This window comes from Paramacrobiotus metropolitanus, unplaced genomic scaffold, assembly GCF_019649055.1.
Source record: "Paramacrobiotus metropolitanus isolate TYO unplaced genomic scaffold, Prichtersi_v1.0 Parri_scaffold0000083, whole genome shotgun sequence".
NCBI classification, from domain to species: Eukaryota; Metazoa; Tardigrada; class Eutardigrada; order Parachela; family Macrobiotidae; genus Paramacrobiotus; species Paramacrobiotus metropolitanus.
The window spans coordinates 345897-372711 of record NW_026570303.1 but is presented as its reverse complement, the minus strand read 5'-3'; the positions used below and the strand labels follow the sequence as shown (position 1 = coordinate 372711).

The 26815-nt window shown below is 41.7% G+C and overlaps 4 protein-coding genes across 4 annotated transcripts; 2 read left to right on the top strand and 2 right to left on the bottom strand.

The window, feature by feature from the left end:
- Positions 1-436: 436 nt before the first annotated feature.
- Positions 437-3576, bottom strand: LOC129595867 (histone-lysine N-methyltransferase, H3 lysine-79 specific-like). Its single transcript, XM_055492997.1, has 6 exons — positions 3520-3576; positions 1439-1508; positions 1243-1374; positions 1056-1189; positions 724-945; positions 437-642 (listed from the first exon to the last, which is right to left on the bottom strand). The coding sequence occupies exons 1-5, from the start codon at positions 3574-3576 to the stop codon at positions 724-726; spliced, it is 615 nt and encodes a 204-aa protein (XP_055348972.1). The 3' UTR covers positions 437-642.
- Positions 3577-4836: 1260 nt separating this feature from the next.
- LOC129595866 (uncharacterized) lies at positions 4837-5550 on the top strand. Its single transcript, XM_055492996.1, has 3 exons — positions 4837-4982; positions 5141-5317; positions 5427-5550. The coding sequence occupies exons 1-3, from the start codon at positions 4933-4935 to the stop codon at positions 5548-5550; spliced, it is 351 nt and encodes a 116-aa protein (XP_055348971.1). The 5' UTR covers positions 4837-4932.
- Positions 5551-9626: 4076 nt separating this feature from the next.
- LOC129595847 (uncharacterized) lies at positions 9627-24882 on the top strand. Its single transcript, XM_055492978.1, has 9 exons — positions 9627-9864; positions 18855-19360; positions 19455-19772; positions 19953-21171; positions 21223-21332; positions 21394-21768; positions 23617-23908; positions 23986-24312; positions 24471-24882. The coding sequence occupies exons 6-9, from the start codon at positions 21660-21662 to the stop codon at positions 24646-24648; spliced, it is 906 nt and encodes a 301-aa protein (XP_055348953.1). The 5' UTR covers positions 9627-9864; positions 18855-19360; positions 19455-19772; positions 19953-21171; positions 21223-21332; positions 21394-21659; the 3' UTR covers positions 24649-24882.
- LOC129595846 (uncharacterized) lies at positions 14214-18315 on the bottom strand. The gene is made up of 2 exons (XM_055492976.1): positions 17745-18315; positions 14214-16898 (listed from the first exon to the last, which is right to left on the bottom strand). Exons 1-2 carry the CDS (start codon positions 17801-17803, stop codon positions 14705-14707), a joined length of 2253 nt encoding a protein of 750 aa, XP_055348951.1. The 5' UTR covers positions 17804-18315; the 3' UTR covers positions 14214-14704.
- Positions 24883-26815: the final 1933 nt, after the last annotated feature.

Sequence of the window (26815 nt, the reverse complement as noted above, 5' to 3'; positions counted from 1 at the left end):
ACGGTATCATAAGTGCACGGTACAGCCTTTCAAAATCATTGTAGCACTCTAGTCGAAAAAAATGCTTGAACTTGTCGTTTTCCATGGATCGCAAATCCAGCTCGTGTCTCACATAAAACTTCTCCAGTTCTTTTTCTTGACGATCCACGATAAACGCTGCTGCGGCATAAAGCAGTAAGAGCCAGGTTTTCCGGCTGTATTTTTGTCGTCCCTTAGTAATCAGAGCTCGGCGCCTTTGTTTCAAATTAAATCGCGAAGAAGTGTCACTCTTGCGCGCCATTTTGGCAAAACTTAGATAAGGTTAACAAAATAACTTAAAACCCTATATTAAACTGTTTGCTGGGAATAAATATGACTTTTTGTGTACGATTTTGTACCGCCGGCGATCTGCAGTTACGTAAACTTGATCAGTTTCAGAATTTAATCATTCCCAGAGTCACGTTGGTTACTTGGAACTTACTGTCGGCTTATCGTTGAGCTTTTCATCAAACAACACTCAATAAAAGAATCACTGCCAGTTACTAAACTTTCATGTAAATATGCGAGGAGGTAAACACAAAACCGCGTTAACAAAACACCACAGATTCCAGTGAGAAAAAAATAAAACAATCCAATCATTCCATGGCTTTTGCATTTGCAAACCTGTAATCAGGTGAATAGCCAGGTTATCCGGCTCGCTAACGTTCGGTAGAGCAGATTGGATTGATTATTTAAAATAATTACCTAGAAACGAATGTTTCGGTGGGCACGCAATTTTTCGGCCCAGACATCCTCCCACTGGCGATCTTCGCGACGGCGACGTTCCGCCCGCTCGCGGTCCTCGCGTCGATAGCGCTCTTCACGGGCGTTTCGCTCAGCGCGAATTTCGTCGTCGCGTAGGGCACGTATTTCTGCATCTTCCGCTTTGCGATCCTCTTCCATGCGGCGCACAGAGCGTTCTTTTTCCTGAAACAGCAGCAATCAATAAATAATTATAAAATGTTTTAAGTTTCAACTTTGCCTCTGCAGTATCGCCGGATATCCTGGCTGAATTGTGTGCTGAAATTAAGTATTACCTCCAAAGATTCCTTGAATTTTTTTGCTCGTTCCCCGTCACGTGGCTGAAATCGGCGACTGTTCCAACGGCGGCACTGACTGGTAGTGTGCCCCGGGTCTGGCTTTCGACAGTTGAAGCACACGTATTGGGTTTCTACAATAGGAAGAACTACGCCAAAAAGTCAGTAACTTCTGATAATTATGTACCTCGTTGCACAGCCGGATATCCTGGCTCAGCCGGAATGCCAGGCTTTGCGCGCTCACTCGGCGTCTCTTCCTCTTCGCTTTCTGCTCCAGCCGGAATAACATCGGCGCTCGCTGCAGCCATCCGCTTGAAAGCTGAGCCATACGTTTTTATCATATACGTAAGCGCGATACAGGCACAGGTTAAACCAAGTCTTACCTGATTCCACTTTTTTAAAAGCCTCTGCTTTGTTGTCGGACGTATTCCACTCCTGCATGAGTCTCGATATCTAAAAATCAAACTTTACAAAATCAACACAGTACAACGCAAAAGCAAGTGCAAAATTGAAAAGCAAGTATGTGCAAAGCATTGTACGATAACCGAAATCATTCATTTCGGAAACCAGTCATTTCGGACACTAGTCATTTCGGAATCCAGTCTTCGAAACACAGAAATATTTTTTGAATAAACTTACCCGTTGTGTCTCCCGAAACGCTGGCCGTATCAGAGCGTACGGACAAACGCGACACGCTGCGTGGAATAAACACCATTTTGAATCCGCCGACCAAAGCTCGGTTCTTCGCTGATCACACAGTTCAGATTGCACCTGACTGACACACTTTAGAAATAAAAGGTGCAGAACTATTCCACAAACTAAACTTTATCAGAAGCTACAGAATTGATCTGATCTACAATCAGGTGTGAACATCAAGAACCTAGTGCTTCAAATGACACTAAAAAATGTGACAATTAAAATTTAAATTCGATAAATTTTCAACATCGACTGGCAGTCGGATAGGTTACTTGTATGTGTATATGCGAAGTAGCTTGCCATGCCGCACACCAGCGCGTTCGAACACGTTCCGACCCATACATACAAGCCAGTTTTCAGGCGGTTCTAACGTTAGTTATATGTATGCATGCGTAATTTGTACACATACAAGTTGCAGCGCTAATGCACTAGTAACTTTAACGGTCCGCGCATTATGGTTGATTAAACCATACACGGAAGGCCAATGGTGTGGGAATTTCGCTTGAGAGTTGTGACTGAAAGTGAACGCACATACGTACAAACTGGAAACTGGTATAATGCGCAAGCGGGCAATCCGCCAATCTCTTATGTCGACTTATTAATGTAGCGGATGCGAAAACTCAGGGCGTGCTGCTGGCGATAAATGTTTTTGATGCTGTCGGCGAAAATTAAAAATTCATGACGTCACTGAACGATTATGATTGGCTGGCTGGCCTTTTCGTCCCGTTTGGAAACTTGCCGTGCTCGGCAGCATGGCTCTGGCAGGCAGCTTGCGATGTTGCCAAAATCTTTAAATTTTGGCAACATCGTTTTGGGGTGTGGGGGGGAAGCTGGGGGTTGTTGCCGAATATGTCCGAAATTCAGATTATGTTTGTGTCATTGCTCACCTACCTTCGTCTTGCAATTACGAATAATGCCGTTTGAATTTACAACTTTTACCGTGCAGATTCCTTTTGCTTTTCTCGTACGCACATGTCTTTTTTTGTAATTTCCTGCTTTTACAAAATTGAAGCTGCTTTTGATAAGCTGGGCGGATACTGAATTAACGCTGCAACTTAAAATTGCCGCAGACAGCAGCTTGTTTTTGCATTCCCGTCATTCGACAGAGGTACCACTCACTGCGCTGCTACCGTTCTCGTGAAATATGCACACCGAGGGTTGCAAATTAGGCAAGAAAATAAGACTGACCGGACCCACGTCATCATTATATATTAAATTTCCATTAAATTTTGACGGTTGATGTATTAATATTATACTTACCAATTTGATTTCAACCATACACGGGAGGCGAACCGTGTGGGAATTTCGCTTGTGGCCGAAACTTTTAGCACAGACATACAGATACTTACAATGCGCAAGTGGGCTATACGACTGTCGCGTTTCGGCTGTTCTGTATGGTTCGCCATTCGCCAAGCCCTGGAGCCCACATTCTGACCTGTCACAGCGATCGCCGATCTCGTATCGATGCGTAAAATGCCATACGTTTTTAAGTTTTTTCACAATCGTGCCATGCTATGCCGTCGTTTTTCATAATAATTATTTTCATTGGTACGATAGCAACAATTTCTTTTTTGTTGTGTCTTGATTTCTCGCAGATTCTTCCGTATGCTGATAGTGTGGACTATTCTACACCATGAACGCGACAACTCTGTACCATCGTAAGTTGTTTTCGGGCTCCCGTGAGCTAAACTACGGGAATACCGTGCTGGTGCAGCGTGATAACGGGCAATGGTGGTTGGGGTACGTACAGGACCTGGATGGGCCTTACTTGTACATCGACTTTGATGCCAACAGCATCAGTGCCCAGTGGATTCATTCCAGCCATCTTTGGCCGCACCGTTTTCGTTATCCGTTATCTCCGCCAACTGATGCGGGTTCTTCGATTCAGGTTGCGCTGCGGCGAACCCCTGCTGATCCGAGAGTGTTCTGGCCGGGTACCATCGTGGACCAGAAGGCCTGGCCATTCTACGTTGTGCGTCTGCAGGGTGACAGTTCTGATGGGATGAACCCACAGTTTATGGTACATCGAAACCACTGCGTCAAACGGTTGCCGATGCCGTATGATGGGGAAAATTTCTTCGAACGAACCACAGGGTTCGTGTACAGGAAACACGTCATCAGCTTTCCCAGAGCGCAAATGTTGCTAGACGTAGATTTTATCCCGACGTTTTTAGCCCGCACATGCCGATTGATAGTGGACAGCACTGATGTATATTATGTGGGTCATGTTGACTGTCGCTTCGTCCGAAACATGTCGGTGGACCAGATGCATTTTGTTTGTAATTCTCCCGGACATCCGCATGGGGTTTATTTCGTCGATATCGGTTGTCGAGTATTCGTGCGAGTAGAATCGGATACCATCATTTTCATATGTGCCGAAGTGCTTCCTAGTGCGCACAGTAGCGGCATATTCTGGGACGAAGACTCGTTGAAAAAATCGTGCGACGACTATCTTACGGAGAACCTAAAAGTAAAGCCACTGACCGACGCGACTCCGTGGAGCGCGCTCCAGCTGGCAGTATAACTTTAGCACAAGAATCGGGTGACAAGGTTTTCACATAGTACTTCCATCTTGCATTTCTTATGTTGCGTGATACGTGCATTTTGCAGATTTTGAAGAAATGTCCATCGTCGAACTGCCGCATTCTATTTTGGCTTCTGTTCTGCGTTATCTGGATGTGGATTCGCAGTTACGCACGAGCAGGCAAGTTACGGTGGTTTTTATTTTTATGAAACGGCATCTATGCGCACTAACGTACATACAGTATGGTATACCTTCTTGGATGTTTCAGTATTGAAATCTTTATACATTAAAGAAGCTAAGCAGAATGCGGTTAGCGTTGCGTCATAAACATAGGTGGTAGTACTCTGTATATCAGAATTGCTCGTTTCATCGATGGTGCACAACCAGTCGCGCCGTGAAGAAAACATGGTACTGTTCGGCTTTCCGGCTTTGTCAATTGATGTTTTGTTTGTGGTGCGCTGGACCATGTTATCTCTACCCGCACGCACACGCTGGCACTCACTGAGGACGGGAAGCATTTTCAGGATGGCTTCGATCTCGCCACAAGAATGGGAATGATCAGAACCACACTTGTCCGCAAAGACGTCCGTTTGCCCATAATCATGGTGAAGAACGCTCGGGATGGCATTACTGACGAATTTCTAACCATTGGCCGTGATGCTCTTAATCGAACATGGGAATGCCACGGTTTATCGGAGTTTATGGAGGTGTGTGAGCAGTTTATGCTGGTCAACTTCACGGCGACTCTGTTATTCTCCAAAGCCGCGCGATTGATACTAAATTCTGTACCGGGTTTGCCGGACTCTGAAAGAGCGCTGATACGCAGGTGTCTGGTTGAAGTTCAACTAACCATTCCCTGTCTTAGCTTTCGCTCCGTGGATGCGCCCGCTGAGCAGACCCGCATTCTTCTAGCAGCGGCGAACGACCACTGCCCGGTCGTCAGTCCGAGTGTGCACGAAAAGGTCACAGCGATGCATGCGCGCTGGGTTCGAACGTTGAACTATCCGGAACAGTGGACCGGAATTCGGGTTTTTCTACAACTGTAAGTGACGTAATATCTGCCAGAAACTCTGTAATTAACCGTCAACTACAGGTACTTTTTGTTTGGTATACTGAAATATGCGACGAAACCTTATGTATCCACTATCCAGGTTCAATTCTTTTCATCTTGATGACACTTCACAGCGATGGAATCAGATGGATCTTCGCAAACTGGACATTGCTGTTTTGACCCGTATTACCTTCGCAGCACTGGATGGCTGCTTTGAGGACTGAAGCACGCTTTGCAGACATGGTTTCTGGATAGTTTCATTGCAGTGGTCATATGGTTCAATGGGACTGTGTTTTCTTTTTGCGCACCGCGGCGGTGCTGACTACGATAAATTACAGTAGGACAGTCGTATCAATAGTTTTTTGTTTATTGCAACGGTATTTGAGTGCAAACGGTTTAGTTACTACACTTTTACGGAAATAATAATTATTCGTTTGCGTGTTGCATCTGCTGAAGCATATACAGAGTAGCTCGATGCTAATTATTGTGCCAGATTTCATTAAAATAATTCAATCTTTAGATGGTTGTCCATTTAATCTTACTAGGCTGAGCTCTACTAATGGGTAAAACATTAAGCAGTTCGCAGTCATGGAGCAGCTCCAGACAACACTTTCTGATTTCCCTGTAAAAGTTGAATAGCTAAAAACACTAAAGGAAGTGTGTGTGTGTGTGTGTGTGAATTATGTAGGTGTTAGTTTGTCAACATTATGTGGGTGTTAGTTTGTCAACATTCACGCAATAAAGTAAAATGGTGCTTCAGGCAGAGTAGAGATTGAGAAGACACAGCTTTGGCACAAAAAATCCAGATTTTGGCATTAGTTGGAAGTTGTGATACGAGCTTGGTGAGACAAGTCGCCAGCAGTCCTTTGCGATGGAATGACCTTGCTCCTTTTGACCGTTCTTTTTCGTAAAAAAGCAAAGCATTTTTCAACGTCTGTTTTCAGTGCTGCTCTGTACTCCGTCCCAACAATGAAGAGTATCACCTACAAAAATTGACATAAATACAGTGATCAGACCAATAAATGTCATTTCAATTCTGACCGGATTCGCAGCGTAGGCCACTAATTGCACTGTTCTCGAGTACATCGATGACCGGATATCCTTGGACCATACCGTGGTAAAATACGTAGACAATAAAACTGGAGCAGGTATGGTCATGCAGTTCAGGATGAACGACAAAAATAGTGCTTTGACAGTGGCCAGTCGTCGTTTCCGGGTTCGCCGCTCCAACCCATCCATCTGCAAATTGGTATTCCAGCCTAATCGTTGAAATCCAAGCAAGGCGTACAAACTTCCGTATGTAAAGCCCGCGATGGCAACAGGAATGTAACTCCCGAATACCACCATCACGTCAGCAATGATTCCCTTCCCTGAAACTCTTCCACAATGGCCAATTGATGGGTGTCTGCCATACACTAAACCCGGGACAACGTTGGTCGATGAAAGCATTACGACGATAGACAGAACCCAGGCAAAGAGCAGCGCAGCAAACGATATCTGCCGGGAAGAGAATGCAGCATAACGATGAGGCAGAATGATAGCGATGAAGCGGTTTAGTGCGAGTACTGCCCACGTCCAGTTGCTTATACCCATGTTGACCAGGACAAAGAAATATACCGGTGAACATTGATAAGAGAATGCAATGCGCATTTGCGTTAAATAAACCGGCAGTGTGGTTGTAGGCGTGGCAACCAGACAGTAGAGGAGGTCGAGGCTGACAGAGTGGAGGATTAATATCCCGGAACCACTTTTCCATTTTTTCAGTCGGCACATCGTTAATAATAGCAAAATCATGAGACTGGATGCAATCCCAGCAGTGCCAAATTGCACAGACATCCAGATAGTCAGTTCCGTTGCGGAAACCATTCCAGGCAGCGACATGGAGCCGTGGGATATATTGGTTATGTTAAAACTTTTGCTGCTCATTTTTCCCGTCCTTATAGACACTGGATGAGGGTGCAGCTACTATTCTGCAAATTGATAACGCCGGGGTTGACGGGTACTGTAAACTTTCCCCGGGTTGCCGCTTCTCACCGGATCAGGATTCCAGCTTCATGGCAACAAGTGAGTTGTTTTAAACGCCAGGAGTCATTCGAATGTTGGTTGGTTCACCGTGATTTGGAGTATCATTACATAAAAGCGGCACGCATAGAAGAATAGATATCAGACGTTGTCCGTTCTGTGACTTCTGTCTAACACCAAGCGAGTAAAGATTTAAAGGACCTTTAAGTGAATTATCTTATAAAATGCAAGAATTATTATATAAATTTTTTCACATATTTGTATTCCGTGTGAGTTTAATAAAAATGGTATACCAACGTGTATTAACGTAAGATCAAAAGTCGATCCACATCTACATACGAAACTATTCGTATTATTGTGCAGAATATATAAATCCAGACATAAAGTGTTTCTGTAGCTTGTAATACTACATGTAATTTCTGATTCTCACGAAGCAAACGTTGTTATAGAAAATCAGGCAAACTGCAGTATCGCAAGTCAGTCGATCTTGGTCCTCAGCTCTACCCTAGGTTGTGGTCCTACGCAGTTAGTATAGAAGTACAGAGTATACATAATATAAGCCACAAAATGTATTTTGCACCGCAAGCAATAATGCCCCGAGCTGTGAAACATTCCGCATTTAAAAATTTAGGCTTGTTTTGGCAAGGTGTCAGAGCAACGGATGGTATGGGCTAAGAAATCTTATATAAGAACATGTAAACAGGATGGGTCGGGCCCACGGTACCATTGTGTATCAAATTTTCATTAGTGTTCTGTTTTGGGTTGATCAAGAAGATCTATGTAGGGATGGTTTGTGCGATATTTGATTAAACCATAGACGGAATTAAAGTCGATGGTGACGTGTACGTGTGGGAGTTGGGACTTCGTTTTTGGCTGACAGGCTTTTGCATGCACGCCTATTGCACACACAACACGAGTGGCCGGAACTGCTCGACTTCGGTTCGTTCACAAACCGATCAATTCCACTGTCCGATTCGATCACCTGCGCACAAGGTGTTAGATCATTTGGAAAAGTAACACTTTTGAATCATTGAAAGTATTGTCTTCAAGGTTTTTCTATTATGTGGATGGGCTATAGCCAAAATTTAACAAATAAATGGATATGTAACGCGCGGCTTTGGGGCCTGCGATCAGTTAGCTTGCAGACTGATTTATCGACCCCCAAAGGAGCGCAAAAGTTTTAACGAGCTCTTGCTGTTGTAATGTTTAGTTTTTTGCTAGTTTTGTCGCCCAGATAGTGTGTTACATACCTCCATGACCACTGTCATGTACTCCAGGGTTTCTTGAAAGTAGAAATGCAGAAAGAAGTTTTGTCTCAGTTGATACTTGGTAGGTATGTTTTTGATGCAGAACACTTGAAATTCTAAAGCACAGACCCAAAACATTGCAACGTCGAGGTATAGAATCAAACAGTACTACAAAGGAATGTCTAACATGTAAGTCGCAGGGTACAGGCGAAAGCGTATGCGCAAGGCAAAAAATTTTACAGGTTCAAGTTGCAGTGTTACGTTACAGTTGCTAATTTTCGACACTTTTGGGTAGTTTTGTGCCGGCTTTTAAGAAATGTTTATAAGTACGTATTAATACAGCTTATAATAATTATTGTCACGCAGCATAATAAAGTTGTCACGACTTGAGCGTCGTGCTCTTTAAATAAATTGCAACTAAAATGCTAAATACAAAAACGTAATGAAATCTAACATCGGTCACTAGTACGACATTGTCATACGTTGCCATGCGTCACAAAGGTGCCCTTTCGAGAACCACTATGCTTGTCCTCGTTATAAGGCAATACAGCCAACACCAGTGCCCTGTGCATTGAGTTATTGCAATTCAAGAGAAGGATATGGGTGAGATTTTGATAAAATTAATCTTTCTTTTCGAAAATATTGCTCAAAGCTCAAGTTGGACTTTGCGTTTATAAGAAATATCCAGTCGAGAGACTCAAGCCACATAGCGATCGAATACTGCAGTAATTTAAAAACATACGCAAACCAGGAAAATATTTCCAGTTCCCTCCACGACGGGGAGAATTGTAGACGATATTAATTTTGTGCAAACGGTCAACCTATAGAATATCTGGTATCTTTCTATAAGCATTCCTTTCCCAGGCGATTATTTTTATCATGTTGCTAAATGTTCGCAACTGGTTAAAGACTTGGAGGCCAGTTTGTGGTGTGACGGCTTGTGTTATTTATATCAATGCTCCAAAATCAGCTGCAAACTGTTTATAAAACGGGTTGGGTCGATGATCTGTTGAACTGGTGGGTCTAGACGATCTAGAATTATTAATTTTTGTAGGCCTCCAGATAGTCACAGTCAAACCATTTTTGATATTTAGAGGGTTGTTTGGTCGTACTTTTACCAAATTATATAAACATCTCATTGTAAGTACCAGTTAGCGGAGCGGTTATTCTTGTAAGCCAATAACTACACCAGCGGATTTGCATCTGGGGAATGTTACGAATAGTCTTTTATGCCAGATTGCGACATATGCCGCTGTGACCATCGGACAGGTATTTAGATTGCTGGAATTGTGTCTTGGTCGTAAGTGCCATATTCCTGTTGCTGCAAATATTTGCAGTCAAGGCTGACCGACTGCCAGTTGTTTTCATTTTTCTGCCCTTAAAATGCGTAATTAGGAGCCTTGATTCTTTAAAATTTTAGCGGCTGTTGCAAACGGTTTTCTTGCTGTACTCGTTCTCTTTGCGCTGTCTTTCTCACTAAATCAAAAGAATTCTTTTTTCTGGCCTTTGGACCTAGTCACCTAGTAAAGCAAACGCGCACAGCTTTTAGTGCCTTTGTCACAACAATGGTGTGACGAGTTCTTTTACCTGTGTGTGACTTACAGTGTTGTGTGTATATGAGCCCTAATGAAAGGTCAACGATGACCATTATCAATATCAATTACAAACGAACCAAAACAACCAGGTGTGTATGACCTTTTATTAATCAATGACCATTGCCCACTACAGTATATTATAAGCTAGCTATTCAGTAGACTGAAAACAACTCGAATGAGTACTGGACTGAATTGAATGCCTTTGATAGGCTCTTTATATATGGATCGGGACCGGTTGGGATGTGATCGTGAGTCATCCCTATGATGTCATTATGACGTAACAATGAGTAATTATGACGCAGTTATGACTGCATTGTCCTTGGCGTTTGACCTTGACGGGCACGTGGCGGCCTCATGTATGTGAGTCATCGTGACAATCCTCCTCTTTGAAATTCGCCGTCTCTGGCGAACAAAACGGGATTTGAGAATGGCTTTGAAGATTTAACAAATAGACTAGAAAAATACGGTTACTATACGACATATAAAAAGAGATTAAGAGAGATTGCAGTGGGCTCAATAAAACTAGTTTGAAATGTTAATTAAAGAATAATAGGTTAGAAAATAGATAAACAGAATTCAAACATAACTCCATAATAATACAAATTATTATTTTTATTCCGCAATTCTTTAGGTTATCCGTACAATCCATTCATTCCGATCGTGGCAATGGGGTGGTTTGCAGAAATATTATGGTAAAAGTAAAGTTAACAAACACATACAAACAATGCTCACACGATAAAAATTGCGCTGTTACAAAAACAAAACACAAAGAAGACTTAGATACAAAAAACATAACAATTAAAATATTCCTATCAAAAGATTGCGAATTTTAAGTCATCATGGCAGACCAGTAATTCAAGAAAGATAAGTTCTGAAAACCGAGCTGCAAGTTTGCCATATAAAAATAAAAACAGATAAGGTATATGCTCATCAATATATAGAAGCTTCTCAACCATCGCTCTTTCCACGAATACAATACACTATTTCAAATCCAAATATTGTACAGTTGTCATAAATAACAAAAATAAATACAGAAAATAAATTTTCGAATTCCCAAGATCATTACAAAACAACAGTGAAGACGTATATACATACGTCTTTTACAAAATAAACTGAAGCTCAAAACTTTTCTTACTATACGGTACGAATATACTAACAATTATTGCTTTTCGTTCTACGGTGCATTTTATAATATATTTTCTGCTTCGTTCACTATTTCGAAATATTTTTTTTTACTATGGGGTACGGACTTTTGCCTGCGACACTTTTTGATATGACTGATCGATGCCGAATTCAAGATGATAGACGTTGTGCATTGGCCTTTCTGTATCGCAATGATAACAGCTTGCTTCACGATCATTTGATTGTTCCAGTTCACGTTCTGTTTGGGTATAGTTGTTTCTTGTTCTTCTGTTGGCCGGATCAAATGGAAACTCCACGTTCAGAATTTTGTTCATCGTTTCTAAAAGGTCGTCAATTTTTTTCGCCATTGCATCGGTTTGCGGGGAACACTTCTTGGCTACATTTGCAAATGGCAGGCTTAAAGTTACTGCTGGTGATTCCAAATTTTGTTCTCGGGTTCTGTATTTTACGGGATACAAATCTTCGGCCACTTGGAGAATGTTTTCCGGTGTCTTCTTGCCCATGATGCGTAACTGCATCGCTGTTTGCTTGTCCTTCATTCCTTTTAAAATGAAATATCCTATTTCTGTTTGATCCATATTTGCGTCGGCATGTTTGCATAAATCCAGGATGGAAAAGTAATACGTCCGAAAGTCCTCATCGTTTCCTTGTTGCCTCGATATCAACATATCGATGGCTTGCTCTGGTGTGCCGACTTTTCCAAAAGTTTTAAGAAATTCTGTTTCTACTGCATCCCATTCGGCTGCACCATTAGGTGGACGATTTTTGATCCATTTTCTTGCGGTACCGGCTAAAACTTCAGGAAATCTTCTTGCTTTTGTGGCGTCGTCCCACGCATACGACTCGGCACATCTAAGGTAAGATTCTAGCCAAGTTTCCGCGTCCTGGTGTGGAGCGGCTGAGAACGGAGGGGGCAATTTAATCTTCGGTCCCTCTGCCATTCTTTGTAGTTCTTCCTGACCGTTGAAATCGTCGTCTTCCACTTTATTTTGAATTAAAGATAAATTTTCGTAGTCTAAATCCTCCTCTTTATCCTTCAACTTATTCTCTTCAAGATTTTCTGTTTCTGATTCTTCCTCACCTACGTCCTCTATGAACACAGTCTCGTGTAAATTCTCCTCCTTTTCTTCTACTTTTATAAGGTCCTCGCTAGATTTTCGTTCCAGATTTTCTTCAAGGCTTGTGTCTGGGGAGACTTTTGGGGTTTTTATCCTATCTGAAGGTCTTTTGACTTCCGGAATGTTTCTTTTCCTCTCTAAATTACTGTTGCCTCCAGGATTCCAGTATTTACTATTAATCTGTTCCTCTGGTACTAATGGGGGTGGGAGGTTTCGTAGTCTGTTTGAAACGCGCTCGGCAACTGCGCTATGTTTTAAAACACTACGCTGTTCTTGCGGTTTTTTAGGCGCCAGTTTGGTTCATAATCGATAAAACAATTTTGCAATTTTTTCGTAAAATATTATTGTAATGACCTAATTCATACCAGCATAGTTAAACAGTTATTTTTTCCGTTAGCAATATCAGTAATATTAAGGTAAAACGGAATTCTTCCATTTTATGCTTTGCTCGCTTGCATCGATCACGGTTACGACGTTCTATACTAGTGTGGCTAAGCGGTCGCTCCAGCGAACCCGTATAATACGACTATGCGGTGACTCGCACAGTGTCAGGGTTTACGCATCAGTGGAATCATATAAGCACTGATTATTGGTGTCAACAAATCGTGAACGTAATGAGTAAACTGCTTTTTTGTTTTATCCAAGTAACACCAATCACAAGAAATATCGTTTCAAAGAATGAACACTTATAAATCAAAGTGCTAATTTTTTCGGAATTTTTAACTTATTTCACTTCATCAATTCGTTTTTTATTTATTCCGTTCAGATAGATTTATAGTCTTCTTTTCACTAAATTTTACATGCTTAGTAATACCTTAAAACAAACTAAATTTTACAATAAGATCAAATGGAAACTATTAAAATAATTCAAATATTTCACACTTTACCACGGGCTCAATTAAAATCATCTTTACCACGGGCTCAAATCAAAATCATACGACTATCTGTATGCGGCTGCGCTATTACGGACCAGGTAACAACAACAGACAGATACCTGTGTCGTCTGCGACTATCTGTAATGAAAGTGACCTATGGTCAAAAGGACCACTTTACAATACCTGTGCCGCAAGTGGGCTTGCATTAAAAATTTCCTCGAGGACAAATCCAGAACTTATACAAAATTCATTTAATAATTGTGCACTTAATAAATTTCCCAGCAATCCAGTACAATAATCCAATATAAATCAATAACATATAACTTCAATCCATTCAAAGGTCACACTAACAGGTTCATCCTTCACGCCAATTTGTCACAACAATGGTGTGACGAGTTCTTTTACCTGTGTGTGACTTACAGTGTTGTGTGTATATGAGCCCTAATGAAAGGTCAACGATGACCATTACCAATATCAATTACAAACGAACCAAAACAACCAGGTGTGTATGACCTTTTATTAATCAATGACCATTGCCCACTACAGTATATTATAAGCTAGCTATTCAGTAGACTGAAAACAACTCGAATGAGTACTGGACTGAATTGAATGCCTTTGATAGGCTCTTTATATATGGATCGGGACCGGTTGGGATGTGATCGTGAGTCATCCCTATGATGTCATTATGACGTAACAATGAGTAATTATGACGCAGTTATGACTGCATTGTCCTTGGCGTTTGACCTTGACGGGCACGTGGCGGCCTCATGTATGTGAGTCATCGTGACACCTTATACTATGCTAACATTGATTAATTGCGATTCACCTGCGATAACTAATTCTGGAGCAGACGGCTTTTCCAAATCTGCAAAAAAAATACAGCCTTTACTTGCGATTGAAACCATACTTCTAACTTCAGAAGGCGCGCAAGTCTGCATCTTTTTACTCGTACATCATTCAAATGGTCTTATAGTTGCAAGTGGGGAGAAGCCAATATACGATCATATGCTTATGTCACTTATGTCATTCGAAATAAATTCAATTAAAGCTTAAGTTTAAGTTTCCCTGGCTGACCAAAAACCCGCTACCTATCTAACATACAGTACATTTAACGATTAGATGTAATTTTCAAAAGTTTTCATTTTATAATACTGAAAAGAAACTCGGGAAAAAAGGAAAGTCAGGGAAACTTATTCATAGCAACGTTAAACTGGCCTCTTCCGTATGCAACTGTACAATGTGATATTACATAGATTAATTACATTCATCGCAATAAAGGTAAAATGTAACGGTACAGTCATTCACCAACAACACCAATCTGGGGCAAAAACGGCATCGTTTGCGACCGTGCCGAGGTCGACCGGCAAAACAGAACGGCTCAGCGAGTACTGACAGTGAACAGTTGATCAAGAGAAGGAACGGTCCAATCTTTGCTAGACTTATTTAAAAAGATAACATAGCTGCAGTTAATCGAAACTTTAGCCAGGTTAGAAAACAGAGATTTAGTCTCGATCACTTTCGAAGGAGCTCGCATCAGTGTCGCCATACTAAGGATATTGTGTATGGCTTGGCGGGCTATCATCCCTCGTGATCCAACGGCTAGGTGGTAGTAGTCGGTGTGCCAGCCTTCACCCGTAAGTTCGTTTACGAGGGACGCGTAACGAGTTCGCTTTCTGGCTTCCGCATTGTTAAACCCGTTGATCGTATCAAACGGTACAGTCACCTCTGCCAAAATAATGCGCTTCTCCGCGCGGTTAATGCAACACAAGTCCGGACACAGAGAGGTAGAAAGAACATTAACAGGAATTGTGCTAGTGTGGTTATCGTAGCTAGACTGATTTAGATCAGAAAGAATTTCCCATTTTCTATGATCAGCCACACCGGTCATGAAATCGTAAACAGCTTTCAGAATGCTATTATGACGCCAGGTGTAACGATGGCTATTAAGTGAAATCGGACAGCAATTAAGAATATGACAAAGAGAGCCTTTAGTCGCTCCACACAAATCACATGCAGCAGATACGGTCTTGCCCCACTTTAATAGATTAGTGAACGAAGGAGAAATGTTAAGCGCAGCCTCTATCATAAAGCGAATCACCTTCTCAGGGAGATCAAACAAACAGCTTTTCCAAAAAGTATCGGCAATTTGTGCCTTTACAACTTCCCTCCACGCTCCCTGCTGTACCAGTGATTGTAGCCGGTCTTCTTTCAGCGCTGACGCGTGCTGACTCACTTTCTTATTAACGACCTTACGAATTGCCGCTTTGCTAGCTCCACATTGTCTGCCGGCAGCGACAGAGGACTGGACAATGTCCACAATTGCAGGCTCATTAGCACATGCCGCCTGTATATTCTCACTGGCCAGATGCACAACAACATCGTCAGAAGAGCAAAGAGCATCGGCAATAAAACCAGCGTGCGCTTGGGCATACACAGACTTTAGAGACTTAAGATCACATCCATCAGAAACATAGAAAAAATCGCAATTAGCAGACGGATTTACCTTTATCCATCTTTTCAAATATCTATTGACCGTCGATTCCAGGGCATTAACTGTAGGCGGTGACAAATCGTGCATGGCGAGTACAAACCGCATACACGAAACAACATAACATTTATAAATTTTCACTTTAAACGCACTCCGTAAGTTAAGATTATCCACACGCGTTAATAAAGAATCAAGCGATTTAATAACTAAATTACCACTGTTAGCCCGCTGGTTTTTATTAAAAACATGAACACCTAGAAATTTCATTGGGTCAGAACTAATATCCTCGATTTTTTCCCCGTTAATCGCAAAGTCGGTTGCAACAGAAACGCCTCTGGAAAGTGAAAAACACCGACATTTAGCCGGCTGCAGCTTAAAGCCAATCCAGTTCATACGGTTGTTCACATCACGCAGTAGTCGGCTCATACTCGTTTTATTATTCGTAATTAAAGTAAGGTCATCCGCAAAAGCTAAATCCACGATTTTTTCATTTGGCAACGAATCAAAAGCAACGCCACATTTTTTATTTTCTTTCAAAAATTCCAAAATCGCGTTAAAAACAACCAAGAACAAAGCGCAACTCATTGTATCGCCTTGAAAAACACCAATGTTAAACGGTATATTTTTAGAAAATGACTCATTATGAAAACTTTTAATCGTTAACCCAGTATAATAATTGTCAATATAATTAATTATATAATCTGGAATATTGTACCGGCGCAACGCAGCTAGCAAAACCTCTTTTCTGACCGACCCGTACGCATTAGCGACATCCAACCATGCAACGTGCATAGTGCATCCTTTTGTGCGCTGCTGTTCAATCAATTTCAACAATTTAAGAGAATGTTCGCCGCATCCGTTCGTTGCTTCGATAAATCCCTTCTGTACACTGGTATCAATAATGCCGTTTTTAATACAATACGACATTATCCGCTTAGATATTACAGAGTGAAAAAGCTTGCCAATACAACTGGTAAGAGTTATTGGTCGATAATTAGCTGGAGAGGAAAAATCACCTTTTTTGAACAAAAGAACTGTCTTACCTGTCTTCCAAGAGCTGCACGCAATACCGGATTTCAAAATCCTGTTAAACATATTAGCTAAAAAGGCATGCACAACCGGGTATTGTTTCAAAAACGAATAATTAATGCCGTCTAACCCGGATCCAGCAGTGGAATCTTTCTGTGACAGGATCGTTTTAATGTCACACGGCAAAATTTCAGATATATCAAAATCGGAATTAATTTCTTTTTGTTTAAGCTTGTTTATCCAGGCAAGATTAAGCGGGTCAAGATTTTTAGGATTACAAACACTTTCAAAATAATTTTCAATATCACACATTTTAAGAGCGTCCGCAGGAGCGTTGCATCCGGCCTTTAATTTGGCATCGATAAAATTCCACATTTTTTTGTTAAACCAACTATCGTTTTCTTTACGTTCGGCTGTTAAATGAAGCTGAGAAATTTTTGCCGACAGGGTTTTTCTAATAGCTTTTAAGCTACGCAGACGTTCGGCATAATCAACTAAAACTTCCCTATGACTAGCCCTCTTCCTACGCTGATTTCTTTTAAGCTTATTAATCTCCGACGATACCATTTCCCTTTCCCTAATTAAAGCTGCCGGAATCGCATTTCTGGTATTCTTACTAAAATATTTTCCTTTAGACTGCTGGCACTGTAGAATTGTTAACGCATACTGAGATATACCCCATGGTAAAATTTCCAAAATTTCATGCGGAGCCCAAATTCCAAGATCACATGCAGACTGAAGTTGATTACAGAAATCGTTAAGGAAAGATTGGTAGCGAACCGGTGCGGACTGGTGAAGTTTAGACATATTAGGTGGAAGAATTTTTGAGCGAGAAGTATTAGTAGAAATAATTAAATTAATATCAATTTTAGCGGAACCGTAGATCACGTCCTGTACATACTGCTTAAGCCGTTCTTCTTGCCGGGTTGGAAAAGGTGCGGTCCGAAAGGAATCGCCCATGGTGGCAAATATTAATCAGGGTGTTGTTGTTGGTGACAAAAATAAGGGTTCCGTAACTATATGGACTGGAATACGGCAATTTTCACGAGGAAAACGCCAGTTTTATGGGAAAACCGCTGTATAACGCGATGGTCATTTACACAGCAACTCGGTCAGCCAGCTCGGAGCAGCAATCGCAAGTGAGCAGCAATCGCAAGTGAGCAGCAATCGCAAGTGAGCGATTGCAACAATTGCGAGGACTCAAAGTTGTGTAGCTGCCTAGCTGGATATAACAGACAGGCCTGTGCAGTTTACGAGCGGCACAGCCGCACAGGGATGCGAATTTTAAAATGACTATTGGCAGTCGTAATACAATTAACAAAACTGCAAGGGCGCATTTCTTGATAGTTAGGATTAAAAATTAGCATGATTATTAAATTAATTAATGTTAGTACTGTAATTGTACCACCGCTAGAGTTAATTACGATACAAGGAGCGAGCGAGTTACACCACCTGCACGTAAACCGAGCTTTAAGGTGTACCGTGAGTTACGCTACCATGAAATGCTATGTGCCGTGTATAGTAGCACTGACCGGCGCAAACAAGTATGATTACGTGTTTATGCAGTTGTTGTGAACTATTTTCACATAGGACATCTGTTTCCTATGCTTATTGGCGCTATGCAGAAGATGTCACAGTGATTGAGCGATTCACACAGTAACGTACTATGTAGCAGAAGCGCTTATTTATCAGTACAATATCGGTTGTTTTTTTTAGAGTTACGTTCTAGTCAAACATTTTTCTAGCGAGTTTCGCTTCCGAGTTACGTGCAACTCAGTAATCTGAAAATAACTCGTGTTAGTTAAAAATAACTGCGCACGTCTGGTACATATAGTTTGAGTCTGTTGACTCTGTTCACGTGCTCCTTGGAAATGTATACAGAGTCGCCGAGAAGAGAAACATGCAGATGGGCGATAATAATCCACACCAAAAATAACAATGTGCCGATTATAATCATCACCGAGAATAACAGTATGTTGATTTTTATCAATTTTTAAATGTGCTTAACCAGAAACCCTGGATGCCGAAGCGCGACCATGCTGTGTTTCCGTTCTCGAGCGCCTGCGTCTCCGTCTCTATAGTGCCGACTGAGTTTTATGTACTTATGCGGTACATTAACACAGACAGTATGCAGTATATAGATATATTTATATTTAGTATGCACTTTGCCGTACAAAATACAGTCTACGCGCTCTTTTCCCACATTCAGTTGTCTTCAGGATTTCGCGGTTGTAAACTCTGCCGTTTCAACTGAACCAGGGTGTCATCCAACATGCGGAGCCTTATGATCTTGGTGGTTGCAGTAATATGCATCCCGTCCATAATTCATCCCGTTGCGTCTGTTAAGCGACTTCCTATTGATACAGCATTCTGCGAAGACCTGCTAGCCAGTTGCCGGCTTTACGATGGCCCTGCTGCCCATGCCTCCCGTCAGTTCAATTTTACGAGAACGGTGCCATGGCCGTTATCACTCGAATACCTGGCTTCTCAGCGTCAAACAGCCGAATACTTTTGCGGGTAATACTTTATTATAAAATAGTATTAAAATTACTAATCGGCTAACAGTCATTTGTGCTCCTCTTACTCATATAAATTCATTTTATTTTTGTAGAGGGCTCGTGGAATCGGGAATGTGCTTTCGGGCAGTGAATGCCATGTGCCCTACTATTTTTGAACAACTGAAAGTGAAAAAGGCGTCACAGGGATGGTTCCACGCCGAATTCCTCATTGCTTTCAGTAAATTGTGTCAACTGCCAAATGGTTCTTTACCCCTTGCTCGTGCCATGAGCGACTGCACTGGACAACAGTCTCCAGTGTTAGTGTACGAGTCGTTCAATTCGTACTTTGCGAAGAGGATTTTGCACTCGGATTTAAATCATTTCGAGGATATCTCACCGGATCCTGCGGCGGCTCATCGTAATTTGTGCCGGTACATGCACTAGTAAAGCTGAAAATTTAATATTCATGCAAATGTCACGTCCAATGAATCTATTTGGTTTGGTTTGGTTTGGACCGTTTGGTTGCTGCAACAGCAGACATCATAAATTAAACAGATGATATCATGGATTTTAGCATGCATACTGATCTGGTTTTTTTTTGTTCGTTGTAGGTTTCTTGAAATGGTTGCAGCAGACATCCAAGGCAGCGTAAAGAAGGAATTAGTGGAGATGTGCGGAAACGAATTTGTCGTAAATGTGCTGGTGGAAGAGATAAAGAACATACATCTACTGCACTGCATAAACATGGACCCGACTACTGCTCAAAGTAAATCCGTCTGGCGTATGTAGTGCCGTACCATGCCGAAATCAGTGGAACCTCGAGACAATCACAAGCGCAAAACATGAATAAACTGCATTATGGTGATGGTATGTCCGATCCGTCGATTGAAACTGTATTAGACATTGTGTTCGGAGTGTACTTGCACTTAAGAGAAAAACACAGATACTGACATAATAAAGTAAATTAATGCATCTTCTTGAAGCAAAATAAAGCTGACATCTCAGTAATTGCAGTAATTGTAAGAGTGCGAAGTATTTTACATTATCAGAAAGAACCTAAAATGAATGTACAAGTTAGGTGATTAATTTCTTGCTTAAATGTAAGAGTATATGTAATACAGTACATTTTACAGTCACAGTAGCCACTAATCCCACTATACGTACTACAGCTTCCAAATCATCAAAATAATTTTACGATGAATAATTATGATGAATGCATTCGATTTATATATTTTTCATTATACGATAAATATGTCTATATGATATCAGTATTTGACGTGCCACTCCAAGTGCACGTAACCTTTAAAGAGTGGGGCGTGGCGGGCAGTGGTATTTCAGCGAGTGAAGAATTTTTGATACTTCTGCTAACTGGTGCTGCAAAATTCAGCTAAACCGGTCTGTCAACGTTTCATTCAGTTAATTTAATGTTTTCTGCTTTGTTTCGAAAATGGCTGGAATACATTCCCAGCAGTCCATTAATCAGTAATCAGGTGACAGTAAGTGTCAATAGGTTCTTTTGGTGCCTTTCCTGGCGGTGGTGGCAGAAATATAATTGAAAAAGAGCCGCTGGTGGCGAAATTGTAAGAATAAATTGCAAGGTGGTGGCAATAGCCAAAAAGGCGTGTAGTAAGGTGTAAAAATAGTCAAAAAGGGGTAAAAGGGGGTGACAGTAGCCGTTTCCCACAAAAAACATCGATTAAGATTGCTCGTATATGGAACACAGTATCGAGATTTGAAACATACGGCTTCCGGATTGAATGGTTTCCGAAATGAATGGTTATTGGACACCAACATTACAGGGTCGAGGTGTGGAATCAAACAGTGCAACAGGTATTTCTAAGCATGACTTTATAATCGCAATTAGAAATCTGGCATTTTTAGGTGCCGGATTGCAGTTGCTACCTTTCGACACCCGGCTTGGTAACTTCATGGATGTGAGAATTTTCTCCGAATCTTCTAGAACGCTTGCCTGAAGTCTACACTCAAGGCTAGTAAGAAAATTTGCAACCAGTCAAAGAAAATCTGCAAACTATGAAAAGGCTGTTGTAACAGAGACGCGAAACAACTTTGGTCATTTTTAATACCGGATTTGTCTCATTGGCCAGCAACTGCGCATTCTTCCTTTACATGGTCGCTCTTATTCTTTTCCATACCAAACCGGATGATATTGAACCACCACCAAGCTATCGGTGATCATGACGAGGAAGAGGAAAACGTATGCGGCCGGACAATGATAACGAATGGATATTCGTAGTAGTGATAGCTACATGGGCAGATTGGAAATGGACATGGCAGCCAGACTTCTCTGAATCATATTCATGGTTACGAGTATCTCCACGAGCAGCGCACCGTTGTCGGCAGCGATCAATGGCATGGAGATACAAACGGTCAGTCGTTGCGGATACACTGCTGCCGGTTGGTGTGGAGGTAAGAAGGCGTTGACCATTTTTGACAGTGCGCTCTGCGATAATTTAGAGTTTTGCGTCAAAGGTCACAGCTTTTCAAATAAAGGAAACGCTAATCCGTAGTGATTGCACGTGTAGTGATTAGGTTTTGTTCGACAGAAACTTTTTATGTGACGCATGAAGATGGGTTTGGAAATTCAGCACAGTTAGGTGAGGGCTTATCTTTGCGTCAGAATAGTGAATACCGGTCGGTACTAGTAGGATTTACCATTTGAATTTATGATAAAATGGAGCTTCAAGACTTCAAATACTGTGAGTGTGAATATCTGGCAAGTTACGAGATTAAACAAAATTTGTTTGGTTGTTTAAGTTTTTTCAGCACTGGATGTCTGTTATTTAGCAAGGCGTTTTGGCTTCAAAAAGCATATGGCCTCAAAAGTTTGGCTTCAAATATGCGCATGCATATTGCAAAGTTTAAACGGTTTGATTGATTTTATGGTCATCGCGGAAAAAGGAAAAGATTTGTTGGTTGTGTTTGACAAAAATAAAAAACTCCGTTGACCTTTCTACATTACTAACGATTATTCTGACAACCGGAGTATTTACCTTTATAAAATCTACAACCAGTATTCTGTAATCCCAGAGAAATCGAATCGAATCCCGGAGATCCCGGAGAAAGAGAATTTTTAATCACATTTAATTTATAAGGGTGAGCTGCCGCTGCGTCATTTGTTACGTATGGGCCCATACCGATGCAGGACCCAGGTAGTCTAGTTTAGGAGTTACCGAGCCGCTTCGGAAGCGATGCCCAAATAAATACAAAAAAGCTAATCCCAGTAAATTATCAGCAACGAGACAGCAATTGCAAAGGAAACTGATGAAATTCGCGTAAAACGAAATGTACGAGTTAAACTTCGCTTAGATGGGTGCGCCATTAATAGCTGTAGCTTGAATGTAAAATGCGCGTACTAATCTTACCGCATAAGATTTCGCGGAAACTCAAAACAATGGAAAACGTTTCACAACTAGATTGCGGCCGTATAATAAATTTTCATATTAAAAGGAGTAAGAAAAAGGGGTAAATAATGAAACAAAAAAATTTCAACTGCAGTTTTTGGGACGCATAGGGCTTTCGGAAAACTTAATTACTGACACCGCAAAGTTGCCAGTACTCGTAACTTTCAACCGTTACAGTTAGTTACAAGGATTAAGCAAGTTACACCATGTTACTGAATTTATGCAAGTAAACCAAGTTTTGAGTTTTACCACCCGTTACGCAACGATGTTGAATATCGATTATTTTTTTGAAAATTACGTTCCAGACTGGAGAATGGAAAGTAAGCTTTCTGACGGCTTTTCGACTAGCGAGTTTTGTTTCAGAGTTATGTTGTGACTCACTAATTCGAAAATGTTTGTACCTAACTCGCATCCAGTTAAACTGTTAAAGCTACGAGTACATAGCTATACAATGCACAGGTCTGGTACATGCAGTCTGTTCAGCTGCACTTTCGCAATGTGCAAACTTGCAGAATCGTCGAGAAGGGCAATGTACCGTACAGATAATCGATAACAATCTAAACAAACAATTACAATATGCCGATGATCATAACCGAAAATAATAGCTTGTTGATTGTTATCACTTTCTAAACATGCTTAAGCAGAAACCCTGGATGCCTAAGCGCGAACATGCTGCGCTGCCGTTCTCAAGGCCTGTGTCTTCCTCTCTACAGGATTTTGTCCGACTGATAATCTTGTGTACAGAGTACTTGCGCGTACATTAACACTTACACAGGCAAGCCAATATTCAATATACAGAATAGTATGCACCTCTACCGTATTGAATACACTTTCCACGTTCAGTAATCTTCAGGTCTACGCGGTAGTGATCTGTGCGTAATCCGTGGAAACCGAATTAGAGTGGTATCAAACATGTGGAGCCATCTCATCCTCGTGGTTGCACTATTCTGCATACCTTCCATAATTTATCCCGTTGTATCTGATGTCGATATAGCTTTCTGTGAAGATCTGCTGGCCAGCTGCCGGCTTTATGATGGCCCTTCCGCCCACGCCTTCAAACGGTTCAGTTTTACCGAGACAGTGTCATGGCCGCTGTCGCCGGAATACCTGGCTTCGCAACGTCAAGCAGCCCAATTTTTTTGCGGGTAATACGAATATTATTACGAATCGGCTAGCAGGCGCTCGTGCCCTTCAAACTCACAATTTATTTGTTTTCTTGTAGAGGGCTACTGGAGTCGGGAATGTGCTTTCGGTCGGTGAACTTATTTTGCTCTGATATTTTTGACCATCAGAAAATGAAGAAGGCGTCACAGGGATGGTTCCATGCCGAATTCCTCATTGCTTTTAGCAAACTGTGTCAGCTGCCAAATGGCTCTTTTCCCTTTGCCCGTGCCATGAGTGATTGCACTGGACAGCACTCGCAGCTGTCTCCAAAGCTAGTATACGATTGGTTCAACTCGTACTTTGCGCAAAGGATTTTGCACTCGGATTTAAATCATTTCGAGGATATCTCACCGGATGTTGTGGCGGCACACCGTAATTTGTGCCAGTACGTGCATTCGTAGAAGCTGTGATGTTCATGCGAATGACACATCAAATGAATCCGTTTGGTTGCTGTAACAGCAGATATCGTATACAGATACAGTTGATGATATTACTGAATTAAGCAAGAGTTCTGATCTGGTGTTTTTTTGTGGTTCGTTGTAGGTTTCTTGAAATGGTTGTAGCGGACATTCAAGGCAGTGTAAAGACGGAATTGGTAGAGATGTGTGGAGGCGAATTTGTCGTAAATGTGCTGGTGGAAGACATGAAGAACATACATCTAGTGCACTGCATAAACATGGATCCGTCAACGGCTGAAAGTAAATTCCCCTTCCGTAGGTAGTGCCTTATCATGGCAAAACTGTATTTAGTGCCGTATCTTGGCGAAATCAGTTGAACCTTGAGGCGGTCACAATTATAAACAAAATATACGTTTTTTTGCTGTTATTGTTGTATGATGGTGTTTCGGATTCGTTGACTAAAAACTGTAATACAATCTGTGTACGGAGCGTGCCTGTACTGCGGAGAGAAATACCGGTACCTACCGTATACTGCGGGGAGAAATACCGGTACGAGTGCTGACGCAATAAAATAAATTAAAGCAACATCTCCCAACAAAATAAAGTTGCCATTCCGGTAATTATAATAATTGTAAGGATGCTAGGTTTTTTACTTTACCGGTGCTGCTGTAACGCAGGGTAGTTTCATTATTTACGAAGTGGCTATGCGCATTGTTCCAGAAAGAACCTAAACAGGATGTGTAAACTTAATCACTTAACAGCGGTTGTGGAATCAGTTAACAGCGGTTGATGGTGGTCCAGAAAAGGGCATAAACTTTCTACATTTGCTCCCAGTAGAGTTGTTACCGGAACGGAGTGGATACTTCTTCTGTACAATTACACTGGCGTATCTGTACTGTACATACCGGTATGCGTTGCAGCGCTACTCATGTCTCGCAGGTTTTTTGTCGTATCTACGTAGTATAGGCTGTTTAATCATTGCCGTGATCACGCGGGTAGTCTCCTGTCCAACTGATCCGAGCGTTTCGATGTCTAGAGGATATTGATTCAAAATTTTTTGTATCATCCCATGAAAGTTTTAAAACCCACGCCTGTTACAAAGACATGGTATACCTCAGACAACTGTCAGAGGTGTAAGCTGTGACTGATCTTAAGAAAGTGGTTTTTCGTTAATGTGGGTAGACGTTGCCCGTCCAACCATTTATCGCGTAATAGCATCCAGAACTACAAATTCACGAGGTGCTCTGAGCTCCACTCTACGGCGCGGCACGCAACGCTGCTTACGCGCTTTACCTGTATTTGGCATGACTATGGTAGTGTCTATTGTAAGGGGCGATCTCACTTCGGAATACCGTTTGTCACTGCGATAGGTATAACGTGGTGGCCACTGGCCAGTGGCACAAATTGCCATACCTACCTGTATTACCATATTAAAATACTCAAAATTATATATTTAAAAGCTAGTGAAAAATTGAAAATGCTTTTGATAATTGGTGGCACAAGCGTGTCTTCCGCAGTTCGTTCATTATGTAGTCGCATTCGGACATTCTCATGCTACGGCCGGCAATACCCCACTTGTTTTCTTGTTCTGTTATAATATATATTATGTCTAAAGCCAAATAAATGGGATTACTGTAAGTCTGTAACTGAGTTTCAAGAGCCAAGCTCCACTGATCGCATCTAAGCCGAGAATCTAAACATGATCACATTGCTGTTTACTTCCACATCAAAGACTCCTGGATCCGCTATATATTAAGAATGCGTAAAAGTCGAATTAGCAACAGTCCGCGCGTAATTAATTAATCAGAACAGAAACACCCTTCTCCGGGAGTTTTGGGGGTGGAGGTTGCACTTTCGATACCCCGTTACGTAATTTCATGGGAATGGGAATCTTTTCAAAATCTTTCTTCAGAGTTGCTATGTAATCTGCACTTAAGGCTAACAAGAAAATCTGCAAAGCAAAGTACTTCGTTATAAGAACCGTAATTATAGACCCCAAAGGCCTAAAATTTCTTACGGGATTTGCCGCAGAAGCTAGTGCAGTCTTGGAATACATGATCGCTCTAATTTCTTTTCCCCACCGGCTGATACCGATTCAGAATCGGTGTTGGTAGTGTGCAGATGCAGTACCACAGAAAGGACAGAAACAACGCTTTTGCCATGGATAATCTCCGATTCATCGTTCTGCGCTTAGTGGCCGTACTTGTGGCTTCCCTGTTGGTAGGAAAAAATTTATTCCGCCGGCACCGAAGATAAAGAAACAAACAGCCGTAGACGATGCCCAGCACTGCAGTGGGAATATATGTCCCAATTATCGGCAGCAGTCCAAAGAGCGCAGCTCTTTTCGGTTCCACTCGTATCGTTCCACAGTGGCCCGATGGCAACCGTCCGTAGACGATTCCGGGGACCGTATTTAGGTTGGGCATACTAACAGCCAGTGCAATGCTCCCGGCAAAACTCAGTGCTGTCACCGAGTACCGCTTTGATGAT

What these genes read in the sequence shown, in the direction of transcription:
- LOC129595846 (XM_055492976.1), bottom strand. Translation starts at nt 17,803, where the DNA reads ATGGGCGATTCCTTTCGGACCGCACCTTTTCCAACCCGGCAAGAAGAA. An exon ending in CAAGAAGAACGGCTTAAGCA is followed by an intron (nt 16,899 to 17,744) that starts GTATGTACAGGA and finishes TATGTTTAACAG; the next exon opens with GATTTTGAAATCCGGTATTG.
- LOC129595847 (XM_055492978.1), top strand. Translation starts at nt 21,660, where the DNA reads ATGGTTACGAGTATCTCCACGAGCAGCGCACCGTTGTCGGCAGCGATC. An exon ending in GCAGCCCAATTTTTTTGCGG is followed by an intron (nt 23,909 to 23,985) that starts GTAATACGAATA and finishes GTTTTCTTGTAG; the next exon opens with AGGGCTACTGGAGTCGGGAA. An exon ending in GCACACCGTAATTTGTGCCA is followed by an intron (nt 24,313 to 24,470) that starts GTACGTGCATTC and finishes GGTTCGTTGTAG; the next exon opens with GTTTCTTGAAATGGTTGTAG.
- LOC129595867 (XM_055492997.1), bottom strand. Translation starts at nt 3,576, where the DNA reads ATGGCTGGAATGAATCCACTGGGCACTGATGCTGTTGGCATCAAAGTC. An exon ending in GCATCAAAGTCGATGTACAA is followed by an intron (nt 1,509 to 3,519) that starts GTAAGGCCCATC and finishes TTTGATTTTTAG; the next exon opens with ATATCGAGACTCATGCAGGA. An exon ending in ATATCCGGCTGTGCAACGAG is followed by an intron (nt 1,190 to 1,242) that starts GTACATAATTAT and finishes TTCCTATTGTAG; the next exon opens with AAACCCAATACGTGTGCTTC.
- LOC129595866 (XM_055492996.1), top strand. Translation starts at nt 4,933, where the DNA reads ATGCTCTTAATCGAACATGGGAATGCCACGGTTTATCGGAGTTTATGG. An exon ending in GTTTATCGGAGTTTATGGAG is followed by an intron (nt 4,983 to 5,140) that starts GTGTGTGAGCAG and finishes TCCCTGTCTTAG; the next exon opens with CTTTCGCTCCGTGGATGCGC. An exon ending in ATTCGGGTTTTTCTACAACT is followed by an intron (nt 5,318 to 5,426) that starts GTAAGTGACGTA and finishes TCCACTATCCAG; the next exon opens with GTTCAATTCTTTTCATCTTG.